General features: G+C 45.5%; 1 protein-coding gene across 7 annotated transcripts in view; it reads right to left on the bottom strand.

Moving 5' to 3' along the window:
• Positions 1-11,511: 11,511 nt before the first annotated feature.
• The window catches only part of DAAM2 (dishevelled associated activator of morphogenesis 2), a 215,156-nt gene continuing 207,569 nt past the window's right edge, over positions 11,512-19,098 (bottom strand). For all 7 annotated transcript variants that reach the window (XM_071576849.1, XM_071576831.1, XM_071576823.1 and 4 more), the window contains one exon: positions 11,512-17,710. In XM_071576849.1, the coding sequence (XP_071432950.1) occupies positions 17,495-17,710 (216 nt within the window). In that variant the 3' untranslated portion in view covers positions 11,512-17,494. The remainder of the gene's footprint in view (positions 17,711-19,098) is intronic.

Below are 19,098 nucleotides of genomic sequence, written 5' to 3'. Positions count from 1 at the left end.
GCTTCATCAATGACTCCATCAACAGAGAGGGCATAGTCTCAAATTCTGGAAAGCCTGCTTAAAACCAGAAACTCTCAGTACTACTAAGCTCTTCCTGCATTAATTTAGTGCAACAGAAACACTCTCTTCTATACCCATGATGCTTTCAGGATGTGCAGCTGAAAGGATGCAAGGCCAGCAAAAGCCGCATTTGTGTTTGTGAAGTCAAGGGCAGCTTGGCTGCAGTGTGACAGAAGGTAGCGAAGGAAAAGAAGGAGATAGCAGGAGGTCCAGGAAACAATAAAAGTCGTGTTAATATTATGCTTGGAAAATACACGTGCCGTCAGATACGCGACCACTCCATCAGTACTGCCCTAGGGCAATTACCTGCTGGTGCACGTTGTGGCAAAGCTCTGTCAACATCAGCAGAGCTGCAGCACCGTACCAAGCAGAGACCTGGCCAGCAGCATCTGCTGCTGGGGCTGGGAGAGAGGGGTCTCAGCTGCACAGCTGTGAACTGCCCTTACTGCAGCTTAAACAAACAGGTTTCATTACGAGGGTAATTTTGGCACTCAAGGCTCCCCACGTGCACAGTTCCAGCAAGGCTGGAATTGCTGTTGTTTGAGGCAGTGTGTGGAGCTACACCATCCGTCCATCCCTCTCTCCCTCCACCCCTTCCCCAGCTGCCACCCACAGTCTCCGCACTTCAGAGAGCTGCACTTCCCCACCCTGGGCCTGACACTGAATGGAAATGTTTTAGCTCTGTGTGGCTCATTTGGCTTCTGCAGATCAACCCCTGGGGCCATCCTCAGCCCAGATCCAAGAAATGAGCTGAGGGAAGGGAATAATTTCTTCTGCCCCTGAAGCCTCATCTCTCCTATTTCAGCTGGCAGCTCAGAAGTCTCCATCCTGCCAAGACTGAATCTTAATTGTGATCAATGGAAAAGACAAGCTGCTGCCAGGGCCGCCCTGATCCTGGGCTCATAGAGAACACTGGCAGAGCTTGCCCAGCTCCCCAAGAGAAGGCCTTCACTAGCGTCTACAAAAAATAAAATAAAATTCCCTCCAGAGCTATGGTATCAGTGAAAGCAGCAGGCTAAAGCCAAGGAGAGGAGATGGCTTAGACAGGGAGTTTGCAGAAGAGGAGCAGGCAGAACCACACCACATGGAAAATTCTCCCATCCCTGCAGCTTGCCAGGAAGGGAAGTCACCAGCAAGGCTGAGGTGTAGCTGGCAATCTCCAGGCCCTGCAGTGAATTCAAATACTACTGAGCAAACACACAAAACTACCACAGTCTTGCCCAGAAATGTTCTTGCCAAGGGCTAGAGTATAAATGACAAGTTAAGTTTGTCATCTTAGGAGAGAAAGATTAGAGCAAAACCTCTTCAGCATCCCATCTCCATGTGGCATCAGGATGCTACATGATGCTTTTTCCAAGCCTCAGATGTTGACTTCATGCCCACTAGCTTCCAAGACTGTGGCAAAGCTCACTCATACTTCCATGATTAGGCACAGTCTAGCCACCCCTTTGGCTTTGAGGAGGCAACTAGAAGCAATACTGCCAACTCCTAATGCACCCGAGGTTGGGTGCTACTGACCCAATTTTCTTATGAGCACAGTCCTGTCATCTCACCACTGCTTGTCCCAGTAGTAGCAGCAGCGATGTGCTGCAGGGACAGATGAAAGTAGGCAGCCATTCAGCCTGGGTGATTTTGTTCCATCTTGCAGACTAAGGTGCAGTTCCAAGTCCCTACATCAGAGGAAGGACACGGTGGTAAGGTCTTGCTCAGACGTGGAGTTTTAGAAGAGCTCCCCTTGCTGACTCAGGGGAACAGTTACCAGCAGCTTATGCAACAGATGCCATGTCAGAGCTGCTGGACCTGAACAGTGAAAACAGGCTCTTGCTCTGGTAAAACAGCTTTAATGGGATTTTCCAGCTAGCAAACATGCTTTGAGGGACACACCCAGGACATTGAGCCATCAGCAATACAACTACATGCAGAAGGCTCTTGGCCAGCCAGACTGGGAGGGGTATTTAAACACAAGTTTCTTGCCTTCATCTTTATAGCCTGCTATTTCCCTCCCAGCTCGCTGAGGATGCCTGAAAGCACAACCCTCTGGGATGTCCCAGATGCAGCAGAGGCACAGCCAGTAACAGCCCATCACCAGTAAACCATAGCTTTTGCAAACCTGTGCCAGAGAACTCTAGCTGAACCCCAGCAGCTGGAGGGGTTTTCATTTCCATTTCTCCAAGGCTGGTATTTCAAGGTGTTTTTATTTCTTTTTAATCAATGCACATGGCCAGCTCCAGAGGGGTCTGAAAAAGGACAGATAGGCAGTGCAGCCACTGTATCTCTATAAAGTATTTCCACATGCAAGTGAAACAGGGCTCGACTCACTCGGTGCGTGTTTTGCCGTGTGGTTCTGGGCTGTTGTTCCGCCTCCACAAAGCTGTTATTTATTTACTTAAAGACTTGCATTCCATGGAAAAAGATGCCCCAAGATAGCACTGGGTTTCTAAAATTAAACCCAGCTGGATGGAGTGGGGAGCAAGCAAGTGAGCACTCCTGTGCTCCCACCAGCAGTAGGAATGGCTCCCCATGTCCTGGACTCCCCCGCCCTCCCTGAGCTGCAGTAGAGCCTGGCAAAATGCCTACTGTGTCTTCAGTCATGAGGAGAGGCAGCTCTCTGGGAATTCAGGCTCAGATCAAGTGCCTTACCCAAAAGCAGGAATGCCACTGTTCCCCATGGCAGGGGATCAGGGTTTAATAGCAGTTATGGGACTTCCTGCCCCAGCAGCTCTGCAAAAGCCCTCACACTGCTGTAGGACAGGGGACATCCCACCATGTGTCTGACACAGGTTTGAGTGCGGTCAGAAGTCCTTTAACAGAATTTGTAAGGACAAATGATGAGCATTCCTGAGGCTCATCTCCTACCTAATCCATCCAAGATTTTCTTCCAGTTTATATGTCACTGGTAGCATTCTTGTCACAGTAAAGCTCATTTAGCCGTCACTGTAGTAACCTAAGTTAAGAAACCTGTTTTCACAAAAAACATTTATAGAGGGGATGGGGAAAACCCAAGTGTTCCTCCAGCCTCCCATGACACAAGCAAGAAATCTCCCTCAGACACCATCTCAGCACCTGTTCCCATCTGACACATATGCCCAGAGGCTGCTTCTACATCAGCAAATGGCTCAGCTCAGAAACAAATGCATCGGCTTGTTGGAGCAGCTGGTGCTAGAGCTGCTGCTCAGGGGTTTTACCATGGCCTAGATTTAGCCTCATCCCTCAGACAAAATGTCTCCTCACACATGCAGCTGAAGCTCTCTGAAGGACAGGTTGGACACTGATTGAGACCCCTGCGCCCATCATACCAACCAAGGTTGCAACTGCCTTAGAGGCTGTTGGGAAGCAAAGCTTCAGGGATCACAGGGATGGCTCTGCTGGGGCCGTAGGGAGGAAAGTGGGGTTCAGCCTGAAATCTCACTTCTCTGCACAAATGTGGTACAGGAAAAGATAGCAAAGAAGTCTGAGCCAGACCCAGAACCAGCAGTGGAAGAAACAGGAATGATGGCTGATGGGGATGGCTAAGCAACAGGAAAACTGGTGAAAACTTTGGTGAGGCCAGGGGTGCCTGTGCAGTTGCTGCCCCCAGGTTCACGTGCCAGCTCCTTCATGGCTTGAGGACCATGCCCTCTCCTCAGCACATGCAGGAGCTGCTGCTCCCTCAACAATGAGCAGAGACAGCCTCTGGCATCACATGAAGCTTGTTTCAACCAAGGCAGGAACAAGATGACAGTCCCACCACTACAGGCCTGGACTGTGATCCAAAAGGACCTTACCACAGGGATGTGGGACAGACCAACATGTCATGCTTGGTAAGTCATTCAAATTGCTTTTTGCAGATGGGGACACTAACAGGACTTTCCCATTGCTGTGTGCACTCAGCGGTGAGTATCTGGAGACAGATTTCCAAGCCTGAGTGCTCCTCATGGCTGACACGCATCTGGAGAAAGTAATGCCTTATCAGACTGATAAGGCAGCTTTTAGCTTTTGTCCCTTGGTTTCTCCCAGATGTTCACAGAATCACAATATGCTGAGTTGGAAAGGACTCACAAGGATCATCGAGTCCAACTTCTGGCCCTGGACAGGACCATCCCCAAGAGTCACACCATGTGCCTGAAAGCATTGTCCAAAAACTTCCTGATCTACGTCAGGCTTGGTCCTGTGACCACTTCCCTTGGGATCCTGTTCCAGTGCCCAGCCACACTCTGGGTGAAGAACTTTTTTCTAATATCCAGCCTAAACCTCCCCTGACACAACTTCAGGCCATTGCCTTGGGTCCTGTTGCTGGTTATCACAGAGAAGAGATCAGTGCTTGTCCCTCTTCTTCCTCTCATGAGGAAGTTGTAGTTTGCAATGATTTCACCTCCATGCTTCCCACAGGAAGACCTCCTCATATACTGGTGATAGCCCAGATACTGTTCTAATGACTGTGAGAGGTGCAGACATTTAGGGTGTCAAAGTTCATTGCAGAGCTGAGGAAAAGACTGAGTACAATAAGATGGGAAGTGAGCTGGCTACCACTCCTGTGAGAAGCTCTCAGGAAGGAGCTTGCCCCTCATCAGGGCTCAGCTATTTTCTGTGATTACGTTCATTTTCCTGTTATACTGGGTCTGCTCTGTACAGCACTGTCAGGTCTACTGACCCCTGTCCAAACTCCTGCTGCCTTCCTGTTTGTATTAGGGTCCCAGCATGGATTGAAAATTAGAGAATAAGGTTGCTTCAGTATCTGATTTATCACCTTCCTCTTCCCATCTCAATTTGGGATATGCTGGTCAGCATCCCCCAGGGAGAGGATTAATCAGGAACAGAGAGATAATTGTCAGCTGCCTGACAAGGACAGGATCACAGCTATAGAACAAGCTGCAATTTGGAATCTCTTTCTTTGACCCTGGTACAACTCCAAGACATGCTTGCCGATGCATCCTAGAACTGACACCCTTGGAGTTGGCAAAAGATCAGCACCTCCAAAGCCACAGCTAGCTCTGGTCCCAATGTCCCCAGGCCTCAGTGCTGGAGCACCTTTTGCAGTGAAAGGCTGACCATCCCTAGGACTCCAGAGGCAGCTTCAGCTCTCCAGATGTAGAAAGGGTCTCCTCTCTATCAGCAGATGGGTGATATCCACCGATACGGTGATTTGGGTTTTCGGCTCCAAGGGGCAGGTGATAATCAGCTCCAGTGATGTTAGCTCTTTTAGATCAAGCTCCTTGAAGCCCAGGGTGGCTCCTCCCACTCCCAACCCGGCGTTGATCCCCCGAAGGAAGGCAGCTACACAGCTCGGGAGTCTACAAGGAGAAGCAAGCTTTATTTGACTGTCTGGCCTTATATAGGGTACAGCGGAACTTTCTAGAACACGGGAGGGGCAATGGGCAGAGAAAGGGAGGAGCAAGGCGTCCCATTGGTTGGTATGAAAATTGAGGGGAGGGATGAAGAAGGGACCAATGGAAAGCCAGGATCAAAACATATCCTTATATGGAAAGTGGTGCACTGCACCAAACTGGGGCCAATCAGGGAAAGAGTGGCGGGAAAATGCCCTAGGGGGTTGTGGGAAGAAGAAACTTGGGCAGGATGACTAAGGGGAAAATACATAGGGTAGCCATCTTAACATGTATAAACAGGGGAAACATCAATGTAACTTCTAAAACCATTAAAGTCCTTGTTGAATTGCTGCAGGGCCTCCTGATTCAAAGTGGCAGGATCTCGAACATCCGCGTCCTCATCAACCCATCTTTTGTAGTATTGTTGCCATCTGATAAACTCCTCATCGCCTTGGTCTCCTCCAACACCTCTCCACTTACAGAGAAGCTTTCATTTCAGGGACCAAAGATTTCAGGGAAGATGTTACTGCCATTCCAAAAAGGCAACACAACATCTTTAGCATTTGCTCCCTAGATGAGCAAGAGCTGCACCATGAGAATGACAGGAAGGTAGGACATGCCACCCGATCTGCCTGCCAACTCCTGTTCCACTGGAGCAGTGCCTGCATGTGAAGCCAGGATGAGTGCAGAGAAACAGCATTTGTACCAGAGACAGTCCTCTGCCAGGGACTTCATGTGGAGCCCAAGGTGCCCAAGTTCCTGCAGCTGTTAAGATCACAGAGAAAGGGCAGCAAATCTTCAGAAGGTGGGTAAACAAAGGCTAATAGCAAGAGAAGGCACTTGTGAGGGCAAAAGAGAGTGGTGAACTGGGCTCAGATGTGGAAGGGAACCAGGAGCAGAAGCAAGGGTTACTTTACAACAGAATGGAGCATGGGTCTGACAAATTATTTTCCTGCTTCAGAGCCGAAAAAGAAGGGAAAACCTGGACTGGACAGCACTGGGCAAAATCTGCCCTCAGGTGTTATTGAGCTTCTTCTACAAAGCAAGAATAGATTCAGACTTGCTTGTGGCACAGAGTCTATGTTACCCAAGGAAACTCTTGCCCAGTTACAATAGCTTACTGTGAGCTAACAGGTAGGCAAGCACTAGACTGATGACTACTTTTCCCCCTGAAAACACTTGGTGACTATGCAGGGGCTAAAATGACAGTTTACTGGAATCCAGTGGCCACCTAACCTTCTTGAGGAGATGAGGAATCCATCTTTGGTTTTTTACAATATTACCACAATGGCAAAACCAAATTAAAAATAGCTTAAGCTTCAAGTAGATGGACATTAATTTTCCTCCTTTTTTGTTTGCTTCTTTTTGTGGGCAATGGGGCATGGAAAAACTTTTGATTTTTTTTTTAAATTCTTTTTCGTTCCTCAGTCACTGTCCATAGACTACCTTCTGATACCTTTACAGACCAGGCCTTCCAGGAACCACAAACTGCAAAGAATTGGCAGGGTGTGATAATCAGAGGATGAGCTATGGATTCACAACAGACACGTTCTCAGATAGTCTCTCATGGAGCATCCAAGCCAATTCTTACAATACTCCTGATATTTTAGAGGATGATGAAACATGAACTCTGCTCCTGCAGACCTGCAGGCAAGGGAGGCCCTTTACATAGACAATATATGTAAATAAAAACAGACAAGTAGAGAGTATCCCTATTTTCCATGTCCCTCAGGCACAATAATCTTTTATCTCAAGAAATATGACACTCACAGTTCCCGCCCACACCCCCCACCCCCCCGCTCCCCAGCTTTTTAAAACTTTTTCTAGGACCATGAAGAGAAGGAAGGCCTCCTCTCTCCTCTCTGCAGAGACAGGCAGCAATATGACAACAGTTCACAGTGCACTCACCTCCCTGTCTGCCTCACGGGAAGGGGTGTCCAGGGTTGATGCCAGCCCTGCTCCTCAGGTCCCTGCAGCCTCTGCATGACTGCCTGCGCTTTCCCTGGTCAGCAGCCGCTTCTGTCGTTGGTGGAACTGCTCTGAATAGCCCTTCCATGAAGGGAGAGGGTGGCAAAGGTCTTGCTATAACACAGCAGAGAAAACTACTACTCATAGGCATTTCCACCAAACAAAAGTTATTCTACATCTCACACTGTGCAATAAATTACAAAAGTCTCTTCCTCATTCCCCCCTCCAATTTCCTGATTATTTTTTTTAAGCTAATGTAATTAGAGACAGGTTTTGATTTCATGAGCACTGCAAGGAATTGGCTCAACACCACTGTGCCCCACATCGAACACAAGGTAGAAAAACAACAATTCCCGGATTCCCACGTTAAACTATTCACAGTGCTTCAGAGCCTCTAGCCCCCAAGGTTCAGTACTCTCATGGTAGGAAAGAGGCAGCAAGTCAATTAAGGCAAGCCTACATTTCACTGTAAACCCTCCAACTCATACAAAGATTCTCCAAGACCAAGTGGAAAGAAATGTTGGCTTGGAAGGAGAGAAATAGCAGCACAACTAATCATTCATTTTAAATTCAACCATTAAAAAAGAAGGAAAGATGAAAAGAAGTCTACTAGTAACTACCTGATATGTTATCTCAAAGAAGAGACTGGTATGCAGGACATAAAAATGAGGCACACAAGAGCAAATTATTTGTATCTATTCAAGCATCTTCTAAGCTCCAGCCCTGCAGTGATGTACAATAGCCCTAGTCAACAGAGCAGGCAACATCTCACCTGCAGTTGAGACTCCAGAGACTGGGGATGAGACTGGACACTGAGGTGCCCTGTTTCCATGGATAAGCCAGCTTCTAGGAGACATCTGGCACCCCTTTCCTCCCCCCCAAGTAGGTGGGGTAGCTAAAACTACCACACAAGTAAACATGGAAACCACAAGTACCTCTCCATCCCAGTACTGGTTTCCTTAGCCCATGCACTAGGAGCTGCCACCACAGCCCAGAGGTCCCCATGTCACCCCCAGCCAGCATCCAGCCCAGAGGTAGTAAATGAGCTGGAATTCCTCAATACAACTCTGTCATTTTTTCACGCTTTGATCATGGCTGTAAATGTTTGGGTTTTTTCTTTTTTTTTTTTTTTTTAGCAGACAACTTCTCCTTGCTCATTAAGCATGGGAAGAAAGAGGCAAGCTCAGCTTTAGGAGAAGAGGTCTCTTGTCATTAAAAAGCCCTTTGAAGAATCACAGAATCATAGAATCGATTGGGTTGGAAAAGACCTCCGAGATCATCAAGTCCAACCCTTGGTCCACTCCAGCCTCTTTACTAGATCATGGCACTCAGTGCCACATCCACTCTGTTTAAAAACTTCGAGGGATGGTGAATCCATCATGTCTCTGGGCAGGCTATTTCAATGCCTGATTACTCTCCGTGTAAAGAATTTTTTTCTGATATCCAACTTAAATTTTCCCTGGCAGAGCTTGAGCCCGTGCCCCCTTGTCCTATTGCTGAGTGCCTGGGAGAAGAGATCAACGCCCACCTGGCTAGAACTTCCCTTCAGGTAGTTATGGACAGTGATGAGGTCACCTCTAAGCCTCCTCTTCTCCAGGCTAAACAACCCCAGCTTCCTCAGCCTCTCCCCATAGGACTTATGCTCCAGTCCCTTCACCAGCCTTGTTGCTCTTCTCTGGACCCTAGTTGTATTTCCTAGGATTCTCTGAATCCTAATTGTATTTCCTTTCAAAGACAATTTGGTTGTTTTTTCTAAAAATACCAGTCAGAACACACCTTGCCATAAAACAAATAGAAATATTAAAACCAGGTAAGCCCAACTCATGCCCCACACTGGTTTATTCATTCCCTCATCCAGGCACATATGAGCAAGGCATTTTGCTTTCTTAATCTTTACATCGCTATCTTATATGAAAGTTGAGTCTGCCAGGCTGGTGCTCCTACAAAGCAGCATATCTCCAAAAACGGATTAAAAGCAACATTTCAGCAGTTGCACAGCTCCATAAGCAGCATCACCCTCATTTCCCCTAAGCAATCCATGCTGAGCCTGGCATGGGGAGAATTAGGAAAAAAAATGGGGGGGAGGGGAGGGGAGGAAAGGCAAAAGGAAAAAAAAAGGCAAAAAGGAAAAAAACCCCTTAGCTCCTGATGAGTCTGACCAAAGGAGAGATAAATAGCAAATATGTCTCAGGGAAAACAGCAAGAAACCCGTGAAACATCAAACAAACAAAATCTATCATAACAATGCTGAAAACAAAATTTTTTGCCTTCGAGGGGGAAAAATAGGGCTTGTTTTATTTCATAGAGGTAGAAATCTAGGGCCAAGCAGAGTTCTCCCAGAAAGCTCCATGTCTGCTATGGCAGAGATAGAAGTCATCTTTGTTTAAACAGAAGCCAAAGGTTAAAGAAAGGGAAAACCAATGAATAATAGATTCTCAGCAAGAGCAGGAATCCTCTTCTCTCTCAGTCATTCAGAACAGCTAAACTCCAACACTGGTTTTGTTCAGAAAAGCTATGAGGCACTTACCTTGCTTCTGTGCAATGATGCCAAGGACAGGATGGTCCATGATCATGCAAAAGATGTCAACCAGGAAGATGGAAGGAGGTTTCTGAGCAGGAACCATGCTGCAGGGCAGAACACCAGCTCCTCACTGTGGGCTCCAACCCCAACCAAATATTGAAGAGCCTTCTTGTTAGAATTCAGGCAGGATATCTCTCTTGTTCAAAGCAGACAAAATTCAAATGCTGCTGGGTTTCACCTCTAATAAGAGGAAAAGCAATGATTTTACCTCTCTACCAAACCCCAGCTGCCCTGCATTTTCATCCTGCCTCTGCCATGCACATAATGCAGATATTTAAAAAAAAAAAAAAACAAAACCAAAACAAAACAAAAAAACAAAGCCAACAAACCAAAACCACAAAAAACCCCGTTTGCCTCTGCCCTTGCATTTGTAAAGCAAGAACCTGAGTCAGAATTTTGGCAAAATGTGAATCAAAGAGATCAAAATAGAGCAACTGAGAGCCCTTTTAAAAAATAAAAAGCAAGAGCTTTCCCACAGGCCACTCAGACTCTCATCTGCTGCCTGCTGATCCTCAGCCTGTGCAAGCAATTAACCCCTTATTACTTTTGCTCATTTTCACAGTTCTTCCCACCTGAGAGCCAGAACCAACACCTGGGGCTTTGTCTGGGGACCCTGGGAACCCCTGTTTTGAAGAAATTTATTGCACAGCCAGCAAGGCTCCCACTGGAAGCTAGGTATGAACTTCTCGGGAGCTCATGGTCAGAGTATCGCCCTTTGATGGGCTGAAGAGAAGCATGAAATGTTGTGGCTTAAGGATGAATTTTGTCAGCACCCTATTTCTGTTAACAGAGAAGAGGAGATTCATGTGTAAATGAAACAGCTGCTTATGTTGCATCTATGATGAGAACAAGGTTCTGCCCCTGAGCTCCAAGGAACAAATCAGCACATCCCTTGATTCAGCTACAAATTAGCTCCTGGCCTTGTGTGCATGTTGCTCACTCTGGTGTTCTATGTCTAGCTTCTCTGCAGTCTCCTCACCCTTTTTTCTGAAGTCTTCACTCCTTATGTTGGCTTTCTTGACTTCTTTTCAGCTGACCTTATTTAACCCCTTCCTTTGCAGCAATCCTCTCCTGCCCACTCCTTCTTTGAGTCAATGCTCTTTCTGTCAGGATGTTGCTCAGTTACCCAAGCGAGTTTAGGGCCAGTGCTGCTGCCCTGCACTCCTTGTTCACTTGGACTAGGTATGTCCAGACATGCATTATGAACTCTTAGATAGCAAGACTGTCTTCTTTTTTTTTTTCTTTAAGTGAACTCCTGTGTAGCTTATGTTGTTCTGAAAAAGGAATGAGAGAGAGCTTTGTTCAGTCTTTTTAAGAAGGCATGGGTTTGGTAATCTGGTGGCTCCCTTATCAACTCTTTACCATTGCATGGTGTGGGGATGATGTGTTTGTGTTTCATTCTGTTTCTTGTTTCTCCAGCACAACCTGTGAAGTTTCTCACCAGCTCTGCAGTGACTGTGTCACTTAAAGAGCGTCATGCTCTTGATCAAAGAGAAAGACCCACAGTTAATCAAAAAAGGGCACCCTGACTCCAACTCACTATTAAGACTTTACAGCAAAATGCACAGAAAATGAAACTACAAAGAAATTTATGGAGACACAGTGGGGGCAATATATCTTTAATTTTTTTGCTTTTGTTTTTTTAGTATTACACTATATTCTTATAAAAAGATACAGATAAAAAGGACACTACAGGATTTGTACATTTAATTCACTTATAGTCTTAAACGGACTAAGAATGAGGATACGCCAAGGCATTACAGCAGCACACAACCTCCTACTTCAGTAAGCAGCACTGTACCTTCATGCTTGGCGGGCAGGGGCACCTCCCAAAGAGACTTGCGAGTTTCAAGCTGAGCAGGCTTGCAGGGGAGCAGAACGACTGAAGGTGGAGATGGTTTGGAAGGGAGGCATTGAGCACAGAGTGGCTCCAGTACCGAACATTCCCTTACAACTCTAAAAACTGCAAAGAATTTTAAAGAGCCTGTTTAGAGGGCAAGCACAAAGAGGGGAAATGGCTTGACATAGACGCTTTTCTAAATCACTTGGGTTAGAGCTTCTAGTGGTGGAAGCTGAAAAGACCACGTCCTTCATGAGCCTTGTAGAACATCTTTTACATAGACAAAACTGCCTAAGGGAGAGTTTTAATCCAAATGCTACTTTGAATTATGCTGGTGTAAAACCAGAGCAACTTCAAATGGTTACAATGGATCTAGTCCACACTACCACCCATAACAGAAGAATGGTTTGGAAGCATCCAGACTCTTTCATGAAAAGTGGTGCCAAAACACTACGCTAGACTCATGGCATCCTTCTCAGCAGGCACACCGAGCAAAATTTGGCCAACTTCAGGGAATGCTGCTCAGCAAAACTACTACTTAGAGTAGTAGATAGCTTTTTCAGACATTACACACACACACACACACACATATATATATATAAATTCTGTCTTTTCAGTTGGCCAAATCGTGTTACCCAGGTTGTCCTCTTCTACCTGTATAACAAAAGCTAGGGTGGTCAATGGAGACTACCTGTTTGGAAGGAAGGCAACAAGAAATCTATGTCAAGTACAGAAGCCAAGGAGCCATGGCCAATCACCCGGTTATTGCTAGAGACTCCATGGGTAGAAAACCAATCAGTAGGAAGATTTTTTGTTTTGACCTGGATAACATGGGGAAACAGGATAGAGGAGAAAAGAGGGGAAGTAGAGGAAATCTTTATTCTTTGGTCATGAAGATAGGATGGAATATTAGTTCTGAGGAATGAGAACTGTCCCAGTTTGTCTCACTGGCATCTTAACTCTGGTGAGAAGTTACAGGGCATAAACCACTTTTGGCCATCTATCTAACCTTCTCTGGCATTATGGACAGAATTTGTGTGGAAGGGTGAAGCTTGAGCAAGCAACTGTGCACCTTAACTCTTCTCAATCTTCTCACCGTGATTCATTATGAAAATAAAGTGTTTGTAGAAAGTGCTCTAAATTAACTGACCTCCATCAGTTCACCACATGCTTTGAAATGCGTGTTTTTCCAGAATCAGGATCACTAGGGGCAGAGTAATCATGACAAAAGCAAAAGAGAAGATTTTTTTCTTCCCCCCCTTCCCACTCCAAGACTGCTCACATGCATCCTCCTTGCTGAGCTCAGCCTGTGGTGCAGCAGCCCAGCCAGCTGTCAGCTGATGTAATGCCCTGGCACGGTCTCAATAGTCTTTGCTGTAATGCAGTGTATACATACAAACATAGCAAACTAAAATAAGGCAAAATAAATAGAGGTGTCAGATTTACAGGTTCCCGTTAGAGATTCCTAAAACCTTTTTTTAAAAATCATTTAACCCCCAAACAAACAAACAAACAAACCCAAAACAACCAACCCAGAAACAAAACTGCATATATCATGTACATCATCTACTGTACAGTGGATCTCCTTTACCCTCACAGAAGCTCCTGGCACAAGCTTCTCCCATGCAACCCAGCTCAGAGTGTGAGCTTTCCTAAAGAAAAGGAAAGATTCCGCCAGTGGGGCTGATCGTTATGAAAATACCTGCCCCATGGTCTCCCACCAGGATCCCTCATGATTCCTTTTCCTTCCTCAGACATTTTGAACACATTACAATTTTTTTTTTCCTGAAGGATATCCAGGTTGTTTCCCTAGTGAGGAAGTCTCTCAGCCCTGAACACTACCCCTACTTCTGCTTTCACAGGGAACCAGTGCCTGGACAATAGCTGTGCTGCAGAGCCTGGAAGGGCTTTGCTGCCCTGAAGTCACTTTACCTTGTACAGCATTTCTAGAGACTTATGATCGACTGAGAATAGTGACTCAGATCAAAGCAAGTGGGAGAGGGAGGGAGTCTTCTTCAGTCTTTTCTGGAATCATCCTAATGCAACCTACTTAGCAACAATGGAGAAACACAGAGGTGAGTGAGCACTAGACCTTTAGGGCCAAAGTCTGGAGAGTTACAAAGCACCTCCTCTTCTAGGTGTTAGGAACTTCATCTTAAAGTTAGCAATGTCTACATTTCTGCAGGAAGCAGAACAAGCCCTTGGATTATGCCCTTCTTTCTCACATCTCTTCCTCCTCCTCCACTTATTCTCAAAACCAGAGCGACTTCTCTTAAAACGCTGGTGCTAGGCACAGATGCAAGGACAAAGCAGACCCCAGCTGTTCACCAGCTCTCAGTGTGAGGATAGACCTCAGATTGCTTGCTACACCTGCTCAGGAATAAGATTTTCCTTGCTCCTTCAGCACTCAGCAACTTTACCACAACTGCTGAAGAACACAGTGTTAAATGTACTTACAGTACCCAAGAGATGAGAAGCACTAACTTGACTTCGGCAAGAATCTGACACCAAGCTCTACAGCAGAGCCAACTTTTTTCTTATCTTCTGCGTGGGCAGCCTCATCTCATACAGTAATTAATGGGCCTCTCTACTTGTCACCACTTATATGAAATCACTGCTTGTCTCAGTGTGAAACTGAGCTTTCCCAAAACCTTCTTTATGAACTTTCATGACGGAGTCAAAAGCCAGTGAGGACTGTCCAGCACAGTGAACAAAGCTTTCAACCACTATTGCAGATTCAAAACAGGAATCTGGGGCACTGGAGTGCTGAGAAAGATGAGCTGATGAATCAGGGGCATGACTTTGAGCTTTCTGACCACCCCTGTAGGTATCCCACAGCTGATTTATTGGAGTTGCACAATCTCTTATTTTTTATGTATGAGTCAAAGAGATGGCAGAATTACAGCAGCTTTCCTGGACTCTCAGTTGGCTGGAGTGCTGCTGTGTGCCATCATACAGGATCTCTTTAAATCAGAGCTGAACTGTGTACACAAAGGGACAGAGGGCTTATCACTCTCTCAGCTTTTGCTACATTTGTGGCCTGGCAAAGTGACTTCAGTTTCAAAAAGCACAGCACAAACCTGGTTTGACAAACACCGGGGTGGGGACCATGCTGCATTTATATTCAAAGGATTTACCCTGAGGTGTTTCTTCTCTAACAGCACTGCCATGGTGACAGTCTGCCTTATCAAACAAGTACCTAAGGAGCAAGCAAGCAGTTGTACTTGCAGGGAGCTATGAGTCATATCACCTTGCACCAGGGCTGACCTTGGCACCACACCTGAAGTTCTGGGTGAGTCCTAAACCCAGGCAGAATAAAGAGGGGGAAGAAAAACCCTACAATATTCTAATCCCTAAAAACATAATCTTTGGAATTCAGGGATTATTGAAATCTAAACTCAACTGTATACCAATTTGGCACATATTACCACCTCTCATATGGCTTACATGGCATAGGTTACATGGCATGCTTTAGAACAAGACAAACAAAAGGGCTGGGATATATAGCAAGTCTACTTCAGGGAGCAGCAAGGAGCTTGTTAATATAATTTACAAGAGACATTTCTAAAAATCCATTTTGTAATTTAAAATAAAAATGCTTAAAAAAGTGAGAGTTTTTCTTAAACTTTCAAAAACCTTTATGAAATAGTCTTTCTTCTACAAGGTGCTTGTGTCCACTGTAATAGGCATTGCTGTTAATAGCTAATCCCAGAAGGGGAGTGGGATAGTAAGGGAGGAGAATGCACCCAGCTCTTGTAAGATACCAGCTCTTTACGATGAGTATTATACAGAGGCGCGGCAGTCTGGAATGTCGTAAATAGGGAAATTCTGGGGTGGGAGCAGAATTCAGTAAACAATGAAACATTAGAGTTTAACAATTCTGACTTTTTTGCTTCTTTCCATAGTTTACATAATTATTTAGCTCTCAAAGTGTTCAGAAAACCAACACAGTTTGCTTCTCCAATATCGTAGTGTATAATACTGATCAGGCAGCGTGCATTGCAGAGGAAGTTCTCTTCTGCAGACTCAGTGCAGAGCCTGAGGTTAAGTGATATTCACAGAAAAATCAAACCAAATGATTAAAGTGACAAATAGAGCTTTTTTCACTTCCCTGGGATTCCTTGACATTTTGTGCTGTTGACTAATGATGCATAGTTTGTAGATAGCAGGTCCCTATTCTCAAATGTTCTCTCTTTTCTTCCTGTCTAGGAGGAAGAATCCATCACCATTCTTTCTTTTTCTCTTTTCCTTCTCAAGGGAAGATAATAAAAAAAGGAGACAAGATTAAAAACAAAAAAGAAGGATAAAAAGAGCCCATGACAGCCCACACAATCTAATCCCTTTCTCAGAGCCTTAAAAACACACAGAATTCAGGCCTGTTTTTGGGTTCTTTGCTTTTCCGCTGTGTGATTCATACATGTAGCTTAAACACAAAATCATTTTTTCCTTATGAAGTAACCCATCTCCAAAGCCTGTTTGTCTTGCACAATTCTGTGTCCCCCTGGAAAAATTCTTGATTTTAATGACAGGACTCTCCTTTGGTTCATCCCAAGTGATCTGTTCAAAATGAAAAAGTCCATGGGCTCCAAGGTTCTCCTTTGACACCATTCATATCTTACTGAGTTATGTGATTCACCCCAATAGGAGTGGGGTGTGTGCAGTAAAGGTCAGCCTGTTAGACAGAAAGACCAGTTCATGCCAACAGCAATCACAGCCAGCATCAAGCGGAAAAGAAATCTCATTTCTTGCAGGCAGTGACCCTGTTTATTTTTTGCTACTTGAGACTTGCAGATGATACTAGGGAGCTCCCAATTCCCATTGGGTTGCACTAAGAAATCTTCCACAAACAGGTAAGAAATTTTCCCCTGATTTCCTCCCAGCCTCCAGCAATGACAACAGGCTCCACAGTCATCTACTTGTAATCCCAGCCTGACAGTGGCTTAGTTTTCTAAAGAAAAGCCAGAGCTTCTTTCTAAGAAGATGCATTTCATAGCTGCAAGAGAGAACCACCAAGAAATTCCAGAAAGCTCCTTCTAGAAAAGCAGAATTCAAAAGACTTTTGCAAATTATTCTATGTTGATCCTGATTCTTGAATTTCAGCTTGTTCCAGAACCTGAAGACTTCCCTCTAAGCATCACTTTGGACAGTGTGGGCCACACAAAAATACTATACAGGACATGAGCTCAAAAGAATTCTTCAGGTGCTAATCAATAGCTTATAAAATCCAATTCTAGAAGGGAATTGAAGACTTCAAGAACCACATCTCTACAAACCCCTGAAGGGCAGTCTAGATCCTGAAGAAGTGACAAGTGTTTACAGAGCTGCTCTGGAATCAGTCTTCCCTGTTATCAGCAAGACGGAGATCGTGACTATATTTTACTTTGGCACACAGAAAATTATCTTGTTCCAGCTGTGAGGCCTTCTGCAAGGGCTGAGTACGTTCTGTCATCACCATGAGGCCTTTGATGACACAACCAACTCCCAGAAGCATATCTGTCAGCTCTGCATGGCTCAGTCACAGGCCCTGCTGGCTCCACAGAGGCACTTTTATAATGGTTCAAATAAGGAGCACAGAAGAGGGATGAGAGGAAAGCTGATCATGGAAAGGTAACGACTCTAGCCACAGATCAAAGAAATCCTTTTGGGCAGCTGTCAGCCGGGCACCATCACACACATTCATCTTCCTTATTTTGCACTTTTTCGTCACCTTCTTTTGGTTGATTATTTTTCTTCCTCTTGTAATTAATAATTTAGCTTTGTCACCACTCGCTCCCGGCTTGTCTCTAAGCCTTGGTTCCCCGAACGCTTGCGGTTACGCTTGAGCTTGGATAAGTCTTTGTCAAAGACTTCACCTGACCTTAATGCTGACACCAAGTCATCAAACTCTCCACCCTCTTCAGAGATGCTTCCAGCTTTTGCTTTCTTTTGTCGCCTCTCTTTTTCCCTCTGCTCTTTTAGCTGTGGAGAAAGACACAGAGCTTTAGGATTAGCTAACCAAGATGCCAGATCACTAGGTACACTGCCAAGAAGCAGATAAAATGCATGAGCACAGAACAGGAAAAAAAAAAAGCAGGAGCTTATCTACAAGGCCATCACCTGTGCCAAGAGCACCAGGAGACAATGCTGGACTTCCCTTCTGCAGAAGGCAAGCAGAAAGCAGGAGAAAAGGAATAGCACCATATGTCTGCCTCACAAAGCACTATCACCCTGCAGCAAAAAGGACATATGGAATCCGTCTATGCTGCTCCTACTTTTATAGTAGGATAGTGCCAGCAAAGTGGCTGTGTCAAATGACCATCTACAGGTGATGCTGGCATAAATAATTACTCAGCTTCTGGGACCTGGCTAGCAGTGACCTTAGTGTGGCAGCACCTACACGCTGACTGCACCTAACCTAGTGAGTCTGAAGTGACTTTGGACGTGTCTGTACAAATCACAGTCACTAGTACATCACAAACAACTTTGTGCTCTGGGCACAGCTAGCTAAACTGACATGCCGAAAGGCTGAAGTCCTGGAAAAGGAGTAAAAGAAAAAAGGAAAAATCCTGGAAAGGCTCAAGCTAAACATACCACAGAATGAAAATCATGTGAGGTATCAAAGTATTAATAAGAAACCCTATGCACCAAACAGCTCATATTTGGATGGAGGCAGCATGTTGCACTGCTGGGAAGATGAAGAGACATTGCCTTGACTCTGTAAAGAGAAACTGATTATAAACACAAAGAGCAATGAAACAGAACTGCTGATTTTACAAATCAATGGATAGGTCTACCTGTTGATGTGATGCCTCTGGTCTCCCTAGGATAGCTCCAAGGAGCTCGGTTATCCCTTCTCCACTGCTCCAAAATCACTAGGAATGCCAAGGGATGGTTGTGGCTATCAGGAAGCAAATTGCTTGCTCCGCACACTAGCGTCGCGTTGCAGGAAGACTCTTTGAATAAGCAAACTGATACCTCTCTTGTGGTGTAGTAGGCCTATGAAACTGTCCTAGTTCCTTAACAGCACGTTCCTGCACTTTCCAGGCTGACTGAGAGGAAACTGGATCCTCAGTCCTGGCATTTTATCCTTGTGTCTAACAGTAAGGCTACTGGCATCCTAGTCTTTTACCTCTGTCCTCTTCTGAAAGGCACAAACCAGTGCTTTTGGCACAGCAAACGTTTTAATCAGCAAATCCCCACAGAGAGGCCTGGGGATGTGGTGGCAGCCAGGGCTACAAGGCCAGCAGAGGGGAAGGAGGCAAGGGACTGCTGAGCGATCTCAGGCATCACAGAGGCTGAGGTTAGAGTGGGAGGCTGGTTCACAGGAACCCCTGGGGACACACATATCTGTCTTGCCGCAGCAAAAT

This window comes from Pithys albifrons, chromosome 2 (genome assembly GCF_047495875.1).
Source record: "Pithys albifrons albifrons isolate INPA30051 chromosome 2, PitAlb_v1, whole genome shotgun sequence".
NCBI lineage: Eukaryota > Metazoa > Chordata > Aves > Passeriformes > Thamnophilidae > Pithys > Pithys albifrons.
Note: the sequence above shows the minus strand (reverse complement) of the source record. Positions and strands in the feature narration are given on the sequence as shown.